At 37.4% G+C, this 23,642-nt stretch overlaps 1 protein-coding gene across 1 annotated transcript; it reads right to left on the minus strand.

Moving 5' to 3' along the window:
• Positions 1–638: 638 nt before the first annotated feature.
• LOC130233418 (sodium/potassium-transporting ATPase subunit alpha-1) lies at positions 639–16,550 on the minus strand. Its single transcript, XM_056463454.1, has 22 exons — positions 16,442–16,550; positions 16,170–16,283; positions 16,022–16,081; positions 12,174–12,377; positions 10,590–10,703; positions 10,367–10,501; positions 9,072–9,189; positions 8,732–9,000; positions 8,350–8,658; positions 8,129–8,263; positions 7,849–8,041; positions 7,583–7,758; positions 7,159–7,295; positions 6,933–7,083; positions 6,685–6,853; positions 6,450–6,604; positions 5,521–5,644; positions 2,649–2,794; positions 2,427–2,557; positions 1,131–1,232; positions 952–1,043; positions 639–766 (listed from the first exon to the last, which is right to left on the minus strand). The coding sequence occupies exons 1-22, from the start codon at positions 16,451–16,453 to the stop codon at positions 738–740; spliced, it is 3,075 nt and encodes a 1,024-aa protein (XP_056319429.1). The 5' UTR covers positions 16,454–16,550; the 3' UTR covers positions 639–737.
• Between the last annotated feature and the right edge of the window lie 7,092 nt (positions 16,551–23,642).

A 23,642-nucleotide genomic window follows, 5' to 3' on the forward strand; every position in this document is an offset into this window, starting at 1 on the left:
TTTGCTGTATTGTCTACTACAAAGGAGATAATTTGAATTTTTTTAATGCTAATATTAAATTTGTACAATTTAATGTCATATATTTTTAACATTTAAATCCACAGCCCAGAGTTTGAGTTTATTTATTTTATATAAAAATATGCTACATGTTGCCTTTTGAGTTATGTATACTTAAGTGACACTTTGCACTTTATTTTGTTTATATTTCTACAGAAAATGGAGATGTTTGTTTTGGCTCTTCAAACATTCAGACGTCACTCGTAAGTCCTGGCTTTTACTCCTCTAAGAAAGCCTTTTTAAGATGTGTCAGATGTCTTTAATCTTGTGAAGTCTATCCTATTGACTTCTATTGTTCTTAAACTAAACTAATTAGAGCCGCAGTAGATTGGATCTACAGCAGGCATTTTTGAACCTGAAGAAGACATCATATAATTAATCACTAAAAAAGATTACAGCTATTTTTGATTGGTCTCTTTGAGTAATGTAATTTACAAAATACATTTTACCTCAGGATTTGATTCAAATCAAATCAAATCTGCATGTAAATCTACAAGTTGTGGCTTAATGTAAAATGTCAGTAATTCAATTGGCATCTTTTTAAAATCATTAGCATATTGAACACACAAAAACAAGCTTGATCCACTTCAACAGCTTTATTGACTAAAAATGGCCGGATTCTGTATCATTTTAAAAATATTAATACATATAAGTCTTCTTGGGTATGTTTGCTTCATGTTTTAGTAGTATGTTTCTTGTTCCACCCAGCCTGAAACACAAAAACATCACAGACATTAGAGCCAGAAAAACATCTACTGTTATGAAAGTCATCACTATCGCAGATCCCATTCAAAACACAGCTTTCCACGTGGGAAGCAGCTTTAAAATAAAAACAAACACAGTTATCATCGATGTCGAAGAGTGCAGACATCTGTTAGTTATATCTGTTATTACCTCCTGGGCTCCGCCTAAGGATGTATCTTCTAGTTTCATCATAGACGAAGATGAGAAGTGAATATGGGAAGGCGCAGAACCACCAGCATGGTCTAAAACATAATAACAGTGTTATAAAATGGCGTTCAAGTTCACCTACACTGTTTCTTGAATGCAAAATGCTAGTTAAGTCCACCTACTTGAGCGGATACATCCTCAAAGCTACGTCCATGCCTGGGCAGTAGGACAGAAATGCTGCAAGAGCAGTTTCTTCAAACAGGCCGAAGATGAGGATTTTGTTTCTGAGAAAGAATAATGTTGGAGATTAGGATGTGATCCTTAAAATAATATCGTCTGACACACGTTATACAGTTAATGTTTAATTATAGTACTGTGCAAATGTCTTACGCCACCACCAGCTTTGGGGGCTAAGACTTTTGCACAAAACTATCTATCTATCTAAATATCTATCTATCGATCTATCTATCTATCTATCTATCTATCTATCTATCTATCTATCTATCTATCTATCTATCTATCTATCTATCTAACTGATTATTCATCCATCCATCCATCCATCCATCCATCCATCCATCCATCCATCCATCCATCCATCCATCCATCCATCCATCCATCCATCCATCCATCCATCCATCTATCTATCTATCTATCTATCTATCTATCTATCTATCTATCTATCTATCTATCTATCTATCTATCTATCTATCTAACTGATTATTCATCTATCTATCCATCCATCCATCCATCCATCCATCCATCCATCTATCCATCTATCCATCTATCCATCTATCTATCTATCTATCTATCTATCTATCTATCTATCTATCTATCTATCTATCTATCTATCTACACAATTTTCAGAATAAAATAACCTTTTAATCAAAAGACTAGCATCAAAAGTTGTTTAATGTGACCTCTTTAGCACCAAGCAACAGCTTAAACTGTTCTGAAATGATCTGCTATTTGATATCAAGCATCTTTCAGCATTTAACAGAGTTAGCATGTCATATCTTTCTTTTTCTGTTCAGGTTAATCTCATACTACATATAATATTTAGGTCTGGACTCTGTGGAGGCCATTTCATTTTTCTCTCCATATTTGATTTCCTTACATTATCAGTGTGTTTGGGATCATTATCATGCTGAAAAGTAAACCATTACATATGAGGTGCTTTCTAAAAGCAATTACACGATGGATTAAAATCTGTCTGTACTTTTTAGCATTCACAATCCCTATCAATTCAGGAAATATTTCCAACAGCTCCGGCAGAAATGCAGATCAAACCAAGACAGAAAATCCAGTATTTTTCAGTCTTTCATCTTTCTCTTTAAGTCTTAAACAATTACACCCATAAAAATCCTGCATATTTTGGTTGTATTTTATTAAAGAGCATGAGAAATACTATATAAAGGCATCATACCCTCACTAAAATCACTAATGTAAAAAGGGGCCAAAACTTTTGCACAGTACTGTACCTCATTCCCTGCTGTATAATGGAATTCCTCCTGGTCTTACAGATGATCAGATCTGCCCACTGCACAATCACAATACTGGCGAAGAAGGCTGTGTGGCATGTGAACTCCACAATCTTTCTGCGCTCGTATGTCTAGAAATATACACAGACGGGCCGTATTTACATGATTTATGCTTCACATTTTGTACATTATAGGTGATTTTGGATTATAGAGTCACCTTACCCATTGCTGGCCATAGCTGTCTTCCAGATCATTGACATATTTATCATCCCAGTTGACTCGGATTCCAACTAAATCGGAGGGCAGGAATCCGTTTTCGGCGAGAATTACAAAGTAGGAAAAGAACCCTGCGACTGCTTGCATCATACCTAAAAATAAGTATGATGACATTAAATTGAAAGCGTCTGTCTGTGGATTTAAGATTGTGATTAAGTGCACATTTTATTTGTATGTATTTATATATAATTTTTTTAATTTACATATTAATTCCAGAGCATTCCATTTTAATAATGGGATTTTTAAAGAAACAGTAGGTGGCGCCGTTCATACTCTCATTCATTCTTTCATTTTCTTTCGGCTTAGTCTCTTTATTTATCAGGGATCACCACAATGGAATGAACCGCCAACTTATCTAGCATATGTTTTACACAGCGGATGCCCTTCCAGCTGCAACCCAGTACTGGGAAAAATCTATACACTCTCACATTCACACACATAGACTACGGCCAAATTAGTTTATTCAATTCCCCTATAGCGCATGTGTTTGGACTGTGAGGGAACCCAGAGCACCGGGAGGAAACCCACACCAACATGGGGAGAACATACAAACTTCACAGAAAAATGACAACTGACCCACAGCTGGGACTTGAACTAGTGACCTTTTTGGTGTGAGGTGACAGTGTTAACCACTGGGCCACCGTGTCGCCCCAATTTTGTGATAATCATTAGCATATTCATTTACTAAACAACACTGGCGGACTACAGGGATGTATGTGTGCAGGTGTGTAGTGTTTTTTTTACAAGGCCATCTGCTGGCCTGGTGGGGTTGTTGCGTTCTGCTTTCACAGATCTGTGTTAACAGGGACTGTTTTGGTAGGTGTATGATAAATATTTGAAAAACCCAAAGTAAAGTCAGTTTTAATGCACTGTTGTGGTGTAAAGGTAAAAGGCTTTGGTAAATAGTTAGTGAGAATCAGGCTATACTGCTCTTAACCTTGGATTGTCACTGTTTAAAAATACTTTCACTCTTGTGATCGAGAAATGGGGTTAACATAGCTTTTTACCTGGAATTTTACCTGAAACATTATATATTTTATATAGTATAATATATATATATATATATATATATATATATATATATATATATATATATATATATATATATATATATATATATATATATAATATATAGTATAATGTTTTTCCAGCTTCCAGGCTGAAAATGTACACCGCTATTCTATTGTTAATCGTGCAATTCAGTACAAGACATGTGAACTGGAATGAATAGATGCTTAGCAGCCAACAGCTAATTGCACAGCTGATGTGCATAGTGTAGTAACAGAATAACAGTGTATAAGCCAGGATTCTGTTTACCTGTGTTAAAAATGGACCCCTATGTGAAACACCCTATTGTTATCTGCTAGTTAGGTCGTGACATGTGGAATATTGTTTCCGGGTCCAAGCCGTTACTCATTTGAATTGAGAAAATATTTGTTTATGACCCCTTTTTGGTCATATCACACATTAAAGTGAATGTTGTAATGTAAATTTATATAGTGCATTTATCATGTATGGCCATACACCCAAAGTGCTTCACAATCATGAGGGGGCGTCTCACAACACCACCACCAGTGTGCAGCATCCACTAGGGTGATGCGACGGCAGCCACAGGACAACGGCACCAATGCGCTCACCATACACCAGCTATAGGGAGAGTGGAGAGACAGTGATAGAGCCAATTCGGTGGATGGGAATGATTGGCCATGATGGTAAGGTCTGATCAAGGAAATTTGGCCAGGACCCTACTCCCTACACCCCTACTCTTTACAAGAAGTGCCATGGGAATTTTACATAAAGTCATAGTGTACAAAACAGTCTCTGGTTATCGGCGTTAATGTGCTGTGTTAACGCAAGACTCTTATCGCGCGATAAAAAAGATATCGCCGTTAATCTATTCTCACAGTTGGGTTGAGAGCTGGGTCTATTCTGCGCAAGCTATGATGACTTTCACCTTGATAGTTTAGCGCGGTTGTATACCTGACCGGTGAGCTGTCTGACAAACAAGTGCCCTTCTGAATCAAATTAGCAGGATACCTGACTTTAGCAGCAGTTCGCGGTGTGTGTGTGCGTGTTTTGTGTGTGCTCCTTTACTGACAGCCGCCTGTGTCTTGGATCTTGTCGGAAAATATGGTGAAAAGTCCTACATGACGGTAATAGTTTGATTGCAGTGTTTACTTCAGTAATGCCACTAATATCTGCATACTCCACATGGCTTAATTCCATTTCTGTTTAGTTCAGTTATGACTTTAATCGCATTAAGGTCATCAAAAATCTATGGTTACATGGTAGACTCTAATCACAGTATTGTTTTAATCATATTAAAATCGTATTAAAGTATTGTTGCCCATGTAAACATACTCAATGTTTGACACACCGTCAGGGCTCTGTGAACTTGGCATTGAGAAGCAGCATTTTCTGTATGAAATCAATGTTTGGATATTATGTAGGCCTACAGTTCATCATTCATGTTTAACTGAATAAACAGTTGCATTTTGGAAATAGGAGATAAGCCCCTGGTCTAATGCGCCACCTGGCTCGAGAAACCCGTTCTCAAAGATTTATTATTTGGGTAGCACACATATTCTGAATGCCTTTTGATTTTTGCAAGTATTATATCGCTCTGTAAACATTTATTATTATCATTTGTAGAGACTCCCTTTACAGTTTGATATAGCACTTGGACCTGGAAGATGCTTCACATGATGTCACGGTTAACAAGCAGATAGAACCGTAGAGTACTTTTTCAGAACCAGATCACAGAACAAACACAGAACGAACAGCTATAAACATCTGTTTAGAAGAACCATGCTCTTACCTATCTGACCATAGGCCATACTGATCAGCCTCTCGTTCACCAGTTTATCTGTTTTAGCATTTCTGGGTTGTCTCTTCATGATGTCACTTTCAGCACTTTCATAGGCCAATGAGATCGCAGGAACCTGAGGAAACATTAAACAATAATTAACATTTGCAATTGAGGATTACAGGAGGAAACACATCAATTTTAAGCAAGCTGGTTCAAAGGAAATTATGTGAACCATTTCTTTAATCTTTTATACCACTCGAGGGAGCCATCAGAAATTCATGTGCATGGATCAAAGATCATCTAGTGAAGATAAAAGGATTGCTTTGGATTTCCTTTTACAAGGTTTCCCTTTAGACATCCAAAGGTTGCCATTATAAGTTCACACTCCCTTGCTGGAATTATATTTACTGGACATCTATAAAGATAATTATTGCATACAACACATTATATGTGCTGTAAGCAAATTTTGCCAAACAATGTTGGTATTTAAAAGCATCAAAACAAACACACCCATAACCCAACAAGATATTTTTAACATCTCCTCTATCGTTAATAGACAAACCGTATCATTACTGCTAATTGGCTGCTAATGTGTTTTGGTTATTGGGCTTACACAGTATGCAAAATAGCTTAGAGCACCTTTAAAGATGATTAAAAACAACCTGGTGAAAAGGTTATGCAGTAAAATGTTGCACACACACTTAACCCCTCCAGATCTGCTCACACTACACCAGGCAGGATTCAAACCAGCATTTCTGGCATTGAAGGTAAGCCAGGTAGGGTAAGCTAATGAGGACACTAAACATTATAGCTTCAAGTGGGAGTTCTTGACTTGCCCATGTATAGATATTGGTATAGGTGCCTAAAGTCTAGTTATTGAGGTTAATTCACAAAGAAACTATGCAACTAGCATAGAAATAATGAGTCGTTTCACCTACCATGTCAGTGCCCAGATCAATGCAGAGAATGGTGACGGTGCCCAGAGGTAGAGGAATATTAGCAATGATGAACAAAAGGAAAGGTGAAATCTCAGGGATGTTACTTGTCAGGGTGTAGGCAATGGACTTCTTCAAGTTATCAAAGATCAGGCGTCCTATAGTGGAAAACATATTCAAGGAATAAGTAACCTTCAAAGTAACATTGATAATTCTTGATTAATTTAGGTCGTCGTACCTTCTTCTACTCCAGTGACAATTGAGGCAAAGTTGTCATCCAGAAGGATCATGTCAGCAGCCTGTTTGGATACGTCAGATCCAGCAATACCCATAGCCACACCAATGTCAGCCTTCTTCAGAGCTGGAGAATCATTGACACCATCACCGGTTACAGCTACAATGGCACCCTGATAAGAGTAAAAAAAATTACAATGGGTTCATGCAGAATAAGTACTATCAGCTGGAATTGATTAGATCTGATGGTACCTGTCGCTGACAACCTTCCACAATGATCAGCTTTTGTTGTGGAGAAGTTCTGGCGAACACAATTTCTGTATGGTGTTTCAGAATATCATCTAGCTCTTCTTCACTCATACTTTTCAGTTCTCCTCCATGGACCACACATGCCTTAGCATCTCTAAAGGCACACTATGTATTAGCAGACATTTAGATTCAAACTTCTCCATAAGTTTTGTTTTAATGCCAAGTGTACCTTGGATTAACCTCTCCAACCGGGATGTTCAAGCGAGCGGCAATGTCTTCAACAGTCTCATTGCCTTCTGAGATGATGCCAACACCTTTTGCAATAGCTTTAGCTGTAATTGGATGGTCACCGGTAACCATGATGACCTGTAAATAAGATTCAGTGTTATTATTTGACTAACTTAAAGGAATGCATCTAGTATGAACGACACTGAATATGCTGCAACAAAGGTGCAACATATTCAATCAGTGGATCTTGAATCAAGAACTACTTGAATCTTGATTCAAGATCCTTTACAATAGTCTTGGCTGTAAATCGATGGTCACAAGTAACCTGTGATAGAAGACATAGATGCTTGATCATCTAATTAATTTAATTTAATACAGGTATAATATAATCAAGGCATCAGTCTTGAATCAAGGTGAAACAACACCTTGATTCCAGCACTCCTGCACTTGCCCACAGCATCTGGTACAGCGGCACGAGGAGGATCAATCATGGACATGAGACCAACAAAGCATAGGTTCTCAGTGGGGAAGTTCACTTCTTCAGTATCGAATGCAAAACCCTCAGGAAACTGGTCATCAGGAAGGCCAAAGTGGCAGAAACCTGTGAGAAAGGACACATTTACTTGTGTGAATAGTCTCAGTTATTAACAAACAAAAACTTCTAAAGAAAAACTTCATTAGGGGGATTTACCCAGGACTCTTTCTCCAAGACCTCCAAGTTCGACATAAGCATTCTGAAAAGCATCTTTCATTTCTTCATCTAAAGGCTGCTGTTTTCCCTGAATTAAAATGGTGGAGCATCGATCCAAGATTCTCTCAGGCGCTCCCTTCATCACCAGCAAGTGTTTTGGCTCTGAGGAATTGGGATTTTTGTGGATTGAAAGCTAGAGCAAGGCAGAATAAGCACTGTTAGGAAGACTAGTCAAATAGGCAAATCTCCTTAGAAAACCAACACAACATATACACAATACCTGATACTTGTTGGTGGAGTTGAAGGGGATTTCAGCAATCTTTGTGTACTTCTCTCTCATTTCAGTGACTGAACCACAGCACAGCTCAATACACTTCAGGAGGGCAGACTCTGAGGCATCACCAGCTGTGTCTCTCTACAATGCATTGATTCTGTCTTTTATAAAGAGCATCTTGATGGACATATATTTACTACTACACCATTAAACATAAATCAACCCACCTTAAGGATTGGCACATTGCGCTGATCAGCTAGGAAGACGGCACGATTGCAAAGGCCAGCAACACGTGCAAGAGCAGACCACGTTGGAGAGCTCCTGTCAAAGGAGGTTCCACTCTGGTTCTCTGTGGTGTCGGCTTCATGAATCTGGCTGTCGAACCACATGTGAGCGACAGTCATACGGTTCTGGGTCAAAGTTCCAGTCTTGTCAGAGCAAATGGTGGAGGTTGATCCAAGAGTCTCCACAGCTTCAAGATTCTTCACCAGGCAGTTCTTCTTTGCCATTCGTTTGGCAGTGAGAGTCAGACACACCTACATAAAGCTCCATGTTAGGTAATTATTTTGGATCAAATAATCAACAAGTGTACTTTACACTCTTACTTACAGTTACAGTGGCAAGGAGACCTTCAGGTACATTGGCGACAATAATTCCAATCAAGAAGATGACGGCTTCCAACCATCCATATCCAAGAATCAGGGAAAGAATAAAGAAGGACACACCCAGGAAGACAGCTACACCGGTGATGATGTGGATGAAGTGCTCGATCTCTTTAGCAATTGGTGTTTGTCCACCTTCCAGGCTGGAGGCGAGAGTGGCAATGCGACCCATGACAGTGCGGTCACCGGTGTTGATGACAATCCCTCTGGCAGTGCCTATTGAATATTTTAACTATGTAATTAAGTCATTGATTCTGTTATTTATCACAAGTGAAGTTTCTTTGTACCTTCAACACAGTTGGTAGAGAAGAAAGCAATGTTCCTGGTCTCCAGTGGGTTATCATTGGAGAAGTCAGGAGTACGAGTCTGGGGCTCAGATTCTCCAGTGAGGGAGGAGTTGTCCACCTGAAATGTAAGGAAGGTTACCTTGCATATTCATGTTGGTACAGGTTTGTCTATGTTTCTGGTTTGGTGTTGGTTTAAGTCAGTGGTGTTCAGATCTGCTCCTGGAGGACGTATAATCTGCAGAATTTGCTAAAACCTAAGTTACACACCCAAATAAGCTAATGAATGATAATGATGTTTGTGGTGTCAGTATCAGTAGCATTGTAGTTAGTTTGCCAGCAAATGATGCTACCCAGCAGGCACACAACATCATAAGAGGTTAATATTAGGTTAGATTTAGGTCATGACATCGGATGACCAAAATTCAATGTCTAGCCAGACGATGTTTTAACATCCAATGGGCATCAAATGTCGTTGATATTTGGTTAATTTTAGGTTGTGTTGGAAACTGACCAAAATCCAACATCAAACCAACATCATATAGACGTCAAATACCTACATTTATTCCTCAGGTATGGCAACCAAAATCCAATGTCTGACAGATATCATAGTGGTAACATCCACACAACGTCAAGCTCTAACATCATTATACATGGATATTTGGTTGATTTTATGTTGGACATTGATGTCGGCCTGACGCTGGGTTCTGACGTCAACCCGATTTTCATGTCCAGACAAATGGCAATGTCCCCCGATGCTGGGGTACAACATCAGTCTGACATCCTGGCCTGCTGGGTATGGTACTTGTGGCGACCTGAGTTTGAATCTCATCTTGAGGTCCTTTGCCTGTCCTGTTCCCCTCTCTTTGCTCCCCATACTTTCCTGTCTATACTCTACTATCCTGTCAAATTTAAGGTTTAAGTCTCTCTCACTCAAAAACATAAATAAATAAAAGTATAAATATTATCAAAATCAGTGGTGGTTCGGAAGGTGTGTGTGTGTGTGTGTATATATATATATATATATATATATATATATATATATATATATATATATATATATATATATATATATATATATATATATGTATTGGGTGTCTATATATTTATTTATTTCATATTATTGAGTAATGCATACATGTTTAGATTATTTGTTTACAAAACAATTATTTCCTATGTCTTTTAGATTATGTATTCATTCCACAATAATTCCACACATGTTTTTTTAAATATGTGCAGAAATAGCATAAGAATTCTGCAGAGTTTGTCTGACCCTGCTAATGAGCTTTAGTTCTTACCTTGCATCCATGTGCAGAGATGATGCGAAGGTCAGCTGGGATTCGGTCTCCACCTTTGACCTCCACAAGGTCACCAGCAACCACCTCCTCAGCATTGATGCTCTTTTTCTCTCCATCACGCACAACCAGGGCTTGCTACAAAACCAGGTTATTTGAGAATGTCTTATTTTCTGTGTGTGAGAGCTACAAAGCTGATCTGTATAACGCTTTTTGATTTTAGTACCTGAGGAACAAGGTTCTTAAAAGATTCCATGATCTTTGAGCTTTTGGCTTCTTGGTAGTATGAAAAGCATCCAGTGATTATGACAACACCAGCAAGCACAATCCCCAGGTAAAGCTGAAAAAGACAAACAAGTTTATAGTTTGGCTATTAAGAGTTACATTTTTATTACATTAATAATTGTGCATTTATGTCATGTCTGAAACATACATAATTGACAACAAAGGATTGTAATATAACAGTTATTATGTTTTTATATAATACAGCCCACATGACAAAAATACTATAATATTCATTGATTTTTTCAGCTTAGTCCCTTTAATAATATGGGGTCGCCACAGTGGAATGAACTGCCAACTTAAACAGCACATGTTTTACGCAGAGGATGCCCTTCCAGCTGCAACCCATCTCTGGGAAACATCCATACATACTCATTCACTACAGACAATTTAGCCAACCCAATTCATCTGTATGTCTTTGGACTATAGGGGAAACCGGAGCACCCGGAGGAAACCCACGCGAATGCAGGGAAAACATGCAAACTCCGCACAGAAACGCCAGCCAAGGCTCGAACCAGCGACCTTCTTGCTGTGAGGCGACAGCACTACCTACTGCTCCACTGCGTCGCCACAAAATACTATAATAATTGACAGTAAATAATGTAGTGTTTTGGGTGACATGGTGGCTCAGTGGTTGGCACAGTTGCATAACAGCAAGAAGGTCGCTGGTTCAAGTCCCGGCTAGATCAGTTTGCGTTTCTGTGTGGAGTTTGCATGTTCTCCCCGTGTTGGAGTGGGTTTCCTCTGGGTGCTCACACATGCGCTATGGGTAAATTGGCTAAGCTAAATTTTCCGTAGTGTGTGTCCTGGTCCTCCAGGTTGAGGGTTGATTGTTGGGCTAACGACACACACGAATTACATGTTACGAAACACCAACATGATGCGGCTAAATATCAACTTCGATATAAACGTCGCTGGGAGTAAACAAGTAAGTAAATAATGTAGTGTTTGACCCAGACTATAGAACAGTGTATTTTATATTGTATAAATTACAACATATACAACTCTGTTAATGAATGCTAATGTATTAACTATAGTGAAATGATAAACTGCATTAAATACTGTAGTATACTTTACTTTTACTACAGTAAACTATGATGTATTGTAGTAATATACCCTATCGCTATAGAAACTACAGTGTTGGATAAATAGTTTATATTACTAATTATTATATAGTATAACCACAGCAACTATAGATGAACACAACAAAATAAGTCAAGTACTTCACTATAGTATGTAAAAAAATAGTGTGTAGTATAAACTACTATAGCATTTTTTTCATGTGGAAGCTTAAAGTGGCTTCATAAATGATTTTAAATCTATTCAAAACCCAAATTATGCAAATGATCAGCTTTTCATTTTAACAAACCCTGCTGTATTTTCTTGTAATTCATCTTAAGTAGGTACAACGCCATCTTGTGCCGACTATAGTGACATGAATTCACCTGATGTCGTCATCACGCAAGTAAGAACATCCCAGGAAGACTTCAATGCAGTATAAGACAAGGCTGTTTCTGCTCCAACTTACATTGTCATTTGTGGGATCGTCTTCAGAGGCCGCCTGGATGCCGTAGGCAAGAAAACAAAGGATGGCACCAATCCACAGGAGGGTTGAGAATCCTCCAAAGAGCTGCTTGCAGAACTTGACCCATTCTGGAGTGGTTGGTGGAGGGGTCAATGCATTGGGTCCATCACGAGCCAAGACCTCCTTCGCACGAGAGGAAGACAAGCCCTGGGAACAAAAATAGATAAAAATCAAGTTTATATATACTGTTGAAGTCAGAATTATTAGCCTTCCTGAATTATTAGCCCCACTGGATACTTTCCCCTAAATTTTTTCAACACATTTTAAACATAATAGGTTTAATAACTCATTTCTAATAAATGATTTCTATTCTCTTTGTCATGATGACAGTAAATAATATTTGACTAGATATTCTTCAAGACACTAGTATTCAGCTTAAAGTGACATTTAAAGGCTTAACTAGGTTAATTAGGGTAAAGTTAGGGTAATTAGGCAAGTCATTGTATACAATACAATACATTTATTTATAAAGCACATTTAAAAACAATGAAAGTTGACCAAAGTGCTGTACATAGGAGTACTAAAGACAGAGAAGAAAGCAGAATATAAAAAGAAGCATTTAACAAATACTAGCAATAAAACAGTGATCAATGAGTATTAAAAGCAAGAAAAAGAATAGATAGGTCTTTAAAACAGATTAAGGAGCCCATATTATACATGGAATAGGGTCATATTTAGGTTGTAAGGGTCTCCAACAACAGTCTAATATGCATGCAAGGTCAAACAACACTTTGATGGTCTTATAGTCTGCATTTATTTTTACCTAATTATCCCAGCGACTCCCATATGAATCGTTCAGTGATTCATTTGTTCCCAAACCCCTCCTCAGCGCGAAGCTAATCTGCGCTGATTGGACCGATGACAGCCTGCTGCAATTGGTCGAAACTGACAGATTCAGCGTGAGACAGAGTGAAATGCCCAGCAGATAATCAACAATATAAAAGTAGTCACAGTGCACACACGCTTCATAGTGGATTTTGGCTGCCAGTGGGTGAATGTAAATACAGACGATGAACTAGAAAATACTGATGACTAACTATTTTATCAAGCAAAAAGTCCAAGAACTGGCGAGGAGATCTCCTTGCCCATCACAGGCTACCTGCTCTTTTCACACACACACACACACACACACACACACACACACACACACACACAGGGCCGGCGCGTCCATAGCGGCGTCGGCGACACCTCCCTTACCACCCGCGTCCTCAGTTATATCCGCGAATAATAACCCCCCGCCCCCACGCACGTAATTACACTTGTGAAATGGGGGAAGAAACTGATTCATGATGCACTAATCCATGTTCTGACAGTCTTTACTGATCCTTCCTTTAACAAACCGATGAAGTCTTCTTTGTAAGCATGTAGTTTCCAGAAGCACTCGATCTGCTCAAGGCTAGGCTATATTGCTGAGGTTTCATCTTTGATTAGACTGTCAATAATATCCATCTGCACAGCGTGACTTCATTCGACCGGTGTCTGTGTGTGTCTCAGTGTGTGTGTGTGTGTGTCTGTTGCTTTTTTTCTGTTAGTGGGCGGGGCCGCAGGTTTTAAATCTCCCGGGTTTGCGCGCGCAACTACTTGTGTTTTGTAGCCGCGTCATCACGAAACACCTAATGACTCGTTATCAAGACGACTCGTTTGAAGCTCTATGAGTCGACTCCTTTATAGATGAATCAACAGTTTTAAACACTGTACACTTACAGATTTAAGCCTTAGCTGGATATTTCACTTCACTTAGAGCTGTGTTACACACTACATGGAAGGGCATTTTCAAAAACCCATAATATGGGCTCTTTAAAACACAGAAATGGAGGGGCAAAGTCTAATGTGAATTAGTTAAGTACTTTCAGGACCAGCAACAGCAAACGCTCGATCACCTCATTTTTTTAAGACATGTTCTGGGCACGGTGAGTAAATTGAGATCATAAAATGATCGAGAGGGGGTATACCAATGCAATATCACGGCAATTCATAATTTTTAGATTTAGAGGCTAATTCGTATGAATTCGTACAATCTAATTCGTACAACTTAGTACGATTTGCTCATTACTCAATGATGGTTGGGTTTAGGGGCGGGGTTAGTCCAATTTAGTACGATTAAAGCTGTGGTCACACTGGGCTTTTCTTCCCATAGACTTCCATTCATACACACGCGAATGCGTCAGACCGGAAACGCAAGGTCATGCGTCAAGTTTGGCATGTTGCTGCAGTGCAAAGTTCAAGCTTGGTGAAGTCTGACCTGCGAAATCGCATCACTTGACTGCGTGAGACCAATCGAGGATCAAAACAGGACCTCTCTGGACAGAAATTTAAAACATGGAGCAAATCGCTCGTTTTTTTTTAATGTCTAATCATCTTGTTTAATCCCGCCCCTTTTCTCAGCGCCGCACGACAGAATTTCACACACACAAAGCCCGGTGTGACCGTAGCTTTAGTTAGTCCAATTTAGTCCGATTTGCTCATCACCCAATGATGGTTGGGTTTAGGGGCGGGGTTGGGTGCCACGCCTCCTTTTTAAAATTTTCATACGACTGAACTGAATTAGCCACTAAACTGTTAGAATGTAAAATACTCACGTTTTTTCGTGAGATCAGGCTGGGCAGAGCAAATCATTATGGCACTGAGGAGCAAGATTATTGATGGCTTTGTGAACAAATAATAAAATGTAAAAAAATAATTCTGTATTTTATGGGTAACCAGTGAAGTGCAGCTAAAATAGGAGTTACCGACTCATACTAGCGGGTGCCAGAGAGTCTAGCAGTCGCATTTTGTACCAGCTGCCGATGAGATGTTATAACAGTGGTTTGTTCTGTAGACCAGAGTTTCCCAACCCTGTTCCTGAAGGCACACTAACATTTTCTTTCTCTCCCTAATCAAACATACCTGAAACAACTCATCAGAACATTAGAAGAGACTCCAAAACCTGAAGTTAAGGGGTCAGATGAGGGAGACCAAAACATGAACTGTTGGTGTGCCTCCAGGAACAGGGTTGGGAAACACTGCTATAGACAATCCAAAATTAACATCGCTTAAGACGGCTAATATTGACCTTAAAATAGGTTTAAAACAATTAAAAACTGCTTTTATTCTAGTCGAAATAAAACAAATAAGATGTTCTCCAGACGAAAGAAAATTATAAGAAATAATGAAAATTTCCTTGCTCTTTAAAACAATTTTGGAAATATTTAAAATAATTCTGGGTATAATTGGCTAATTATTCTCAAAATTCTTCTTATTCTCTAAATATGATTATGAGACTGTATGGAGATTGTTGTGAGGAAACTGAAAATCCAAGGAAAACTCAAAAGCATGGTGAAAGTCGATGGTCACGTCGATGGTAAAAGTGCTCACATACAAAAAGTTATGATAAAAAGGGGCCAGGATATCCTTGAGATGCGTACTTAAGGTCACAGTAGGGCTGAGGGTTTGGTTTGGACCAGGTAGGCGGAGCTAATCTTCACAGTAATTCAGTCCAAAGTATTATGCGCTTAGGGTTCAGACTCGAAAACTTGCATTCAGTCTAGTCTACTGTTTTGCCTTGAACAAATCTAGACCACAACTACTGTTATTTGACTGGAAAGATATATTGAGTTTATTATTACAACCTTTCAGTGATTTTGAGTCATGGTACCAGCTGTTTTCTTCTTAAAAAAAAAAAGTAATAATAATGTAATAATTTTTGACATTTAAAGATGCACATAATTCATTTTAGAGACATAATGATTCCCAAAGATGCATATAAATCATTTTAGATATATAATGATCCCCAGAATTGATATTAAACTCACCCTGGTCAGGTCAGTCCCGTATTTGCGGTGAAGCTCGTCTAGCGTCAACTTGTGGTCGTCCTGCATAAAGTAAAACACCATTGACTCTCATTTGCCTACAGAATTGATAAAAATAGTTGAAATTATGTTAAATGCATGAATTTCGCACCAGATCCACTTCTTTCTTTAGTTCATCCATGTCCTTTTGCTTCTTTTTCCCTTTTTTTGGCGTTTTGGCTTCATCCTCTGAAGTTGCCGCCAGTTTGTATTTATCATTCCCTGTCTATATAAAAAATACTATATGTAAGATATACATAAACATTACCTGACTTCAGCAAAGCAGATTGAGAGATTAGATTTTTTTTTAAAGTTAGAGAAACAATAGTAGAAAGTCAAAATATGCAAAGTATTATTATAAAAAAGCCGCCGCGGTCCACTCACTCCAAGCCCCATTTTCCTGGATTATTCCAACTCAGATTTTCAGATGTCGTAGTCCGCTTGAGAGCCCTTCCGGAGACAAAAAGCTCCTGTGTGTCCAAGCCAGGTTCACTAAATTTATACCCTGCCAACTCACCTGTTTCAGGGAGGAGTTTTCACAGAGATCAGGGAGGAGTTTGGCTGCTGTTATGGAGCCTTTAACATTTATTCAACCTTCATCTGCACAGGTAGGTCACGTCATTGACAACTAAATGATAAGCTTAATGTTTTTACTGTAGTAATTTATAGTACAATCTCTGTTTTTGAATGATACTGTATATATTATAGTATCTCTGTGTTAAAGAAGGCTACAGCATACTCTCACATTAATTATAGTGAACTGAAAAACGAACACTTCAGTTTTTACTACAATACACTGCAAGGAAAACACTTAATTTTGACATTATATCTTAATACAAAACTATATTTTATGCTTGTCTAGAAAATGCTTCTTGACTTAAGAATTTTTAGATAATTGACTAGAAACAAGACAAAAACTCCAAGGAAAGCAGTTTTGCAGTGTAAACTGTGGTGTATTATAGTAAAATTTAGATACACTGTAAAATATTTGACTTTAGATTCACAGTGACTGGCTAATGCATTTATTTCACAGTAAGGTACTGTGTGTAAACTCGCAGTAAATTAATGTGAGGTAGTTCATAGTAAGTCATTGTGATTTTGCTTTTCACAGTAAAGAGTTAAGCCCATTACTGTGATACTGAAGAATTATCTCTATTTTACTGTGAAGTTGCAATTAATGGCAATGAGATTACTGAGATTTAGCAGTAGGTTGCAGTTATACCTAATTTAACAATATAGTTACGTTTATATCCAAGAATACTGTAATTTAACAGTTGCTGTTGTATAATTTCACCCAACAATGAAAATTCTGTCATGATTTACTGCCCCTCAGGTTGTTCCAATTGTGTATATATATATATATATATATATATATATATATATATATATATATATATATATATATATATATATATATATATATATATATATATATATATATATACACATATTTATATACATACAGTTGAAGTCAGAATTATTTGCCCCCCTGTTTATTTTTTTCCCCAATTTCTGTTAAACGGAGAGATTACATCAACACATTTCTAATCATAATAGTGTTAATAACTCATCTCTAATAACTGATTTATTTTATCTTTGTCATGATGACAGTAAATAATATTAGACTAGATATTCTTCAAGACACTTCTATACAGCTTAAAGTGACATTTAAAGGCTTAACTAGGTTAATTAGGTTAACTAGGCAGGTTAGGGTAATTAGGCAAGTTACTGTGTAACGATGGTTTATTCTGTAGACTCTCGAGAAAAAAAAATAGCTCAAAGGGGGCTAATAATTTTGACCTAAAAATGGTTCATTAAAAATTAAAAACTGCTTTTATTCTAGCCAAAATAAAACAAATAAGACTTTCTCCAGAAGAAAAAATATTATCAGACATACTGTCAAAATTTCCTGAATCTGTTCAATTCAAAGGGGGCTAATAATTCTGACGTCAACCGTAACAAAAAAAAAAAAAGTTAATTAATGAACAATTGGCCAATAATTATAACATTTTCAGTCAATATCTTCAGCATGTAGTGGACCAGATTAGCATCTAAAATGTGAATGGTTGAAAATGAACAAATTGCCATGCAATTGATCCTGTGATGAATGTATTTTAATTGCCCACTAATATGTGGTTAAATTACTTTTTATTTGCCATAATCTATGACAATATAATTTTATTGGTTGATAATGATAGCCATAATGAGAACATGAAGGCTCAGCTTACCTTAATTTCACCATAACATTCTCAATTCAAAACATTACTGTGAATTTCACAGTTAAATCCTGTGATAAAGTGATACTAATGTAATTTACTATGAAAATTACAGTAACATGTTGTGCAATTCTGGGAATATTTTACAGTGTAGCTGTAGAAAACTTTAAAAAGCGTATTTTGTAAATCGTTCATATCACTATAGTTCTGGTATTGCCTTAGCATCTATAAAATCACAACAAAAGATTCATTCATGTACTTTGCCGTGTAGTACGATAAAAAAAATACTACCATAAATTACTATAATATTTTTTATATTATTATAATGTTATAAAAATCACTGTTTCCATTTAGCAAATTAAATGCTTAAAAAAATCCCTATGTACTGCTTTGTCTACAACCTTTAGTTTCTCTGGGGTTATGAAACATTTATGTAGATAATTTTATGACTTTTGTTCACTTATCTCCTTCAAAGTCAATGATGAATGACTGTCCTTTGGCACCCAGTAATAAATCTGAACGCTCACTATCTACACACACACACACACACACACACACAACTGTGTTTGCACAAAACCAGAATCATATCTCAGAAATGCTGTGAATTCAATCTGTTTTGCATACATTTCGTCAGTGTTGTGTAAACGTATTGCAGTCTTATCTCTGTCAACAGTGGATTAAGTTTAGAGCATATATTGCATATAGCACACCACTTATATATGTCTGTGAACATGTTTCTGCACATTTCCATTTGAGTCTGCATCTGTTTATTTTGTAAATACTCCTGAAAGACCAAGAGCAGCTGCTCAGAGAAGCCTGTGAATAGCAGCATGTGTTACACTGCAAACAAAAGCACCAAAAAAGAAACGAGTTTTTGTCTCGTTTCAAGCCCAAATGTCTAAAAAAAAATTAAATCAAGGTTATTTTTCAGGAATAATATGCCAAAATTAAGTGAGTTTTCCATTAAAACAAGCTAAACAATCTGCCAATAGGGTAAGCATAACAATTTTCTATAAAATCTGCAATAACTTACTGTAAATCAATTACAACAAGAATACTGTATTTACATTTACAGCTCCATTTATCTAGCTCTATATGTATTTACAGTATTTCTTTACTGTATTACAGTATAGTGTTGCAGTATTTACAGTATTGCATACAGTACTGCTTACACTATTTACAATAGTGTTTACAATATAGCTTTAATGATGCTTTATTTATTTACAGTATTTACTGTAAAATACAGTCATTTTCACAATGCAACTATAAAATACAGTAACATACTGTGTAATATAAAATATAATACTGTGTAATATAAAATATAATACTGTGTAATATAAAAAAAATGCACTTTTAGACATTTCTAGACAAAATCTATCTTAAAATATTTTAAAAAAGCAAAAATTTCTGGTTCTGTCACGCTACTAACATTAACCAAGTAAGCCAAATTGCTTAAAATTGTGACGAGAGCCATGGCTAATAGTTACCAACAGTCTTATTTAAAGTTAAAGCTGTGTTAATGCAATTAACTAAGTAAATTTAACAACTAAATAGATGTTACATTTCTCAAATGGTTGATCTAACTTCAAACCAGAGAAAATAATATTAACCAACATTATACGTTACTTCGTTCTATACTCGTCCACAAAATGATCTGTAAAATGAAACACTACCCCAGCTTACCAAAGTAAAGCTTATTAAATCCATTCTGCATGTTCGTCAAGTTGTCCTCCAGAATTGCTCCAAGGACCTCAGATAAAATTTGGCAAATCCTGTGGTGCACAATAGTCGAATTGCTGCAAGATGGCATCGATGCTGTTGTGGAAAACACAGTATTATACACAATTTTTTAAAAATACAGTAAATTGCTGTATAAGTTGTTTGACGTCATTGAAAACACCCATAATACAACGGTTAATCCAGTTATTTGCTGTAAAAACAATTTGCAGTATTATACTGGGTAAAATACAGTAAATGACATATCACAGAAATGTCTAACAGGGATTGTTATTTTTCGAGATAAGATTATTAAATAAGATTATTTTGCTTATCCCATTGTACAATTATTTAACTTGTTTTATTTAAAACAAGTCAATGTTTTACTTGTCTAAAAAATGCTTCTTAATCTGAGAATATTTAGATATTTGGATTAGATACAAGAAGAAAATAGATACTCTTCCTGAGGCCCTCAGACTATGCAGAGTCACTGATTCGATCCAAGACCAACGACGAGATGATCCCAAGGTTTCCATATCCTGGACCAGGCCATATCCTGAGCAGCTACTGTGATGGTCATGGAAGAGTGGAGAACATGAGACTGTTTCCTGTGACGCTCCAGAGACAGACGAGTCTTCGCTGAGGCCAGCTTCCAGCCTCCGCCACTGAGACTGCAGCTCTGCACAAGACGTTTGGCCAGCGGAGAAATTAAAATGGTCGTGCCCAACTGAGCCTGGTTTCTCTCAAGGTTTTTTTCTTCACTTTCGCCAATTAGTGAAGTTTTTTTTCTCTCTCCGCTGTCGCCACTGGCTTGCATGGTTTGGGATCGGTAGAGCTGCGCATCGTTGGATTTGCTCTTCAGTATTTGGGCTCTCAGTAGTGATTATTAAACCACACTGAACTGAGCTAAACTGAACTGAACTTAAACACTACAAACTTAACTACACTGTTCCTATTTACTGTGACCTTTTATGTGAAGCTGCTTTGACACAATCTACATTGTATAAGCGCTATACAAATAAAGGTGAATTGAATTGAATTGAAGAATACAAGTAAGAGACTACTTTTTTTGCAGTGTAACTGTGCACATATTCAAGGTGAAATCAGGGTTATGTGAAAGACAACAGTCACGCTCAGCCTCTCTGACACTTGCACACTAATCAATAACGCTGGTTTTTGTGGTTACTTTTTAATATTTCTTTCCTCATAAAGCTCTGGCACTCATTAACCCAGGCTCATTAAAAGGGGGTTTAAAGCTTCAAAACCTGCTTCATATGCAAGCACTGCGAGTCTCTAAAAGGAAACATTATATGCTAAAGTAGGCGGTCTGTGACTTAGCCCAGCGATCGCCCTTGAGTTACTCAGAAATCAGGTGAATAATAGCTAATCTGTTACTTTGCAAGCAACTTGTTTAGTTACTGCACATTAAATAGCGATTGGTTACTTTAAAAAAGTGAGTAAACCCGTTGCCTTAAAAGCAACAAGTTTACTTTGCTTGACTTTACTTTCACTAAAAAGTGAGCACATCCATTGTAACTTGGAACAGTTAAGTTGACTTAACTTATTTTGTATAATTATGCACATAGTTAATTTACTTAATAACTTTACACCGTAAAAACAATGCTGGGTTCCACACAATCAAATTGTGTTGGGTCAACATGAAGAATTTAAGTTCACTTGTTAGTCTTTACAAATTTAAGTGGGTTAAACATAAAACAATCAAGTTGTCCCTCTAAAAAACTCAATAATTGTGTTGTTTCAGCTCATTCTAAATAAGTAGTTTCAACAAACGACAAAACTAATTATTTTGAGTGTACAGGAATGGGTTTACTCCATATGTTAAGTAAAGTCAACTAGTTACTTTAAAAGCAATGGGTTAATACACTTTTTATTAAGTAAAAGAAATTAATTGTTGGGGCGACACGGTTGCGCAGTGGGTAGCGCTGTCGCCTCACAGCAAGAAGGCCGCCGGATCGAGCCTCGGCCGGGTCAGTTGCCGTTTCTGTATGGAGTTTGCATGTTCGCCCGTTGTCGGTTGCTCCGGTTTCCCCCACAAGTCCAAAGACATGCGGTGTTGGGGAATTGGGTAAGCTAAAATTGTCCATAGTGTATGTGTGTGAATGAGTGTGTATGGATGTTTCCCAGTGATGGGTTGCAGTTGGAAGGGCATCCGTTGCGTAAAACATGCTGGATAATTTGGCGGTTCATTCCACTGTGGCGACCCCTGATTAATAAAGGGACTAAGCTGAAAAGAAAATGAATGAAATGAATCGCTTTTTACAGTGTCTTTTGGCTCAAATCGCCTAAGGTAACAGCTAACAATATAGACTTTACAAAGTGAAAACAGTGATTTAGCGAAGCGGCTCCAGTGCTTCATCCTGTAATTGTTGTGTCTGATACGGGGATTATTTGCAGAGAGGAAGCACGGCGTGTTGAAGTAGCTCATTGTGCAGAGCTCATATACTGTATCAAACACACGTGATCACAGCAGGAGATCCACAGTCTGAGCAGAAATAGCAAACAGGACTGGAGATCACTGAACTGAGGAGAACGCCATGTATTGTTAATGTATTGTGGCTCAAAAAATTCTGGCCCACATAATAATATGATATATTATAACATACATAATCTCCAAAGGCTATTCACTGCCTAAATAAACCGAACCAGCCCATATTAGTTGCTTTATTTAGTATTTTCTATTGGATTCAAGTCAGGTGATTCAATCTGCAGCTTGATTTTCTTTCTCTGAAAGCACTTAAGAGCTTCCTCGGTTGTGTTTTGGATCATTGTCTTGTTGAAATGTCCACCCTGGTTTCATCTTCATCCTCCTGCTAATGTAGATGTTGGACTGAAGCAGCTGATGTTCATTTACACTGAGGAAGAGCAGAGGGTTGCTGAAGAACTACTGAGATTTTTTCAGCTGCTGTCAGGGCATTCACTGCTGAAATACACCTCCCTTTCTTCATGTGTTCAATACTTTTTCCCTGCATCATTTCATTTTATTACACATAACTTCATTTGTAAACTAATTAGATTTGTTTTCCTTGTGGATTTCTTTGGTTACCAACATCTGGGGGAAATTTCAAGTCAGCGGCACCTTTAGAAATATGCTTTCTGAGAAAAATCATGACGTGTTCAGTACTTATTAGAAAGAGAGTTCAGATGCAAAAGCCTCTAAGCGCCATCTGAATTTTCATCTAAAATGATCATTTTTCTTAGGCTCTGATATTTATGTTCAGCTTTTTCACTTTGCAGGCAATGCAAACAACCTATTCCTCACCATAAATGTGAAAGAAATGAACCTACACACAGGGTCTTGAGCAAAATTGTCAGTTCTAGATGAAATTCCAGACAAATTATACAATTGTAAACCATAAAATGAATGGAAAATGCTTGAAATCCATTATGAATGCGTCATATAGTGTGTGTGTCTTGAACATCAGTGTTGAAAGCGCACTCGTCAGTGAGCACTAAGGACTGTGGAGTGTCTGTAAGAGCTGCTTTTCTCTCATGTCACTGCAGACACTGGAGATCAACAGAATAATAAACATGACAGCTGTGAGAGAAGCCAGTGTTTCTGTCTCGCACGGCTCTTCAGCGCACAAAGCTGCAAGAGTCTGATTTTAGAAGCTGCTTGTCACTTCTCGTATGTC

This window comes from Danio aesculapii, chromosome 1, assembly GCF_903798145.1.
Source record: "Danio aesculapii chromosome 1, fDanAes4.1, whole genome shotgun sequence".
NCBI classification, from domain to species: domain Eukaryota; kingdom Metazoa; phylum Chordata; class Actinopteri; order Cypriniformes; family Danionidae; genus Danio; species Danio aesculapii.

What these genes read in the sequence shown, in the direction of transcription:
- LOC130233418 (XM_056463454.1), bottom strand. An exon ending in ACGGGACTGACCTGACCAGG is followed by an intron (nt 12,378 to 16,021) that starts GTGAGTTTAATA and finishes TTTTGTTCCCAG; the next exon opens with GGCTTGTCTTCCTCTCGTGC. An exon ending in ACTCCACCAACAAGTATCAG is followed by an intron (nt 8,042 to 8,128) that starts GTATTGTGTATA and finishes GCCTTGCTCTAG; the next exon opens with CTTTCAATCCACAAAAATCC.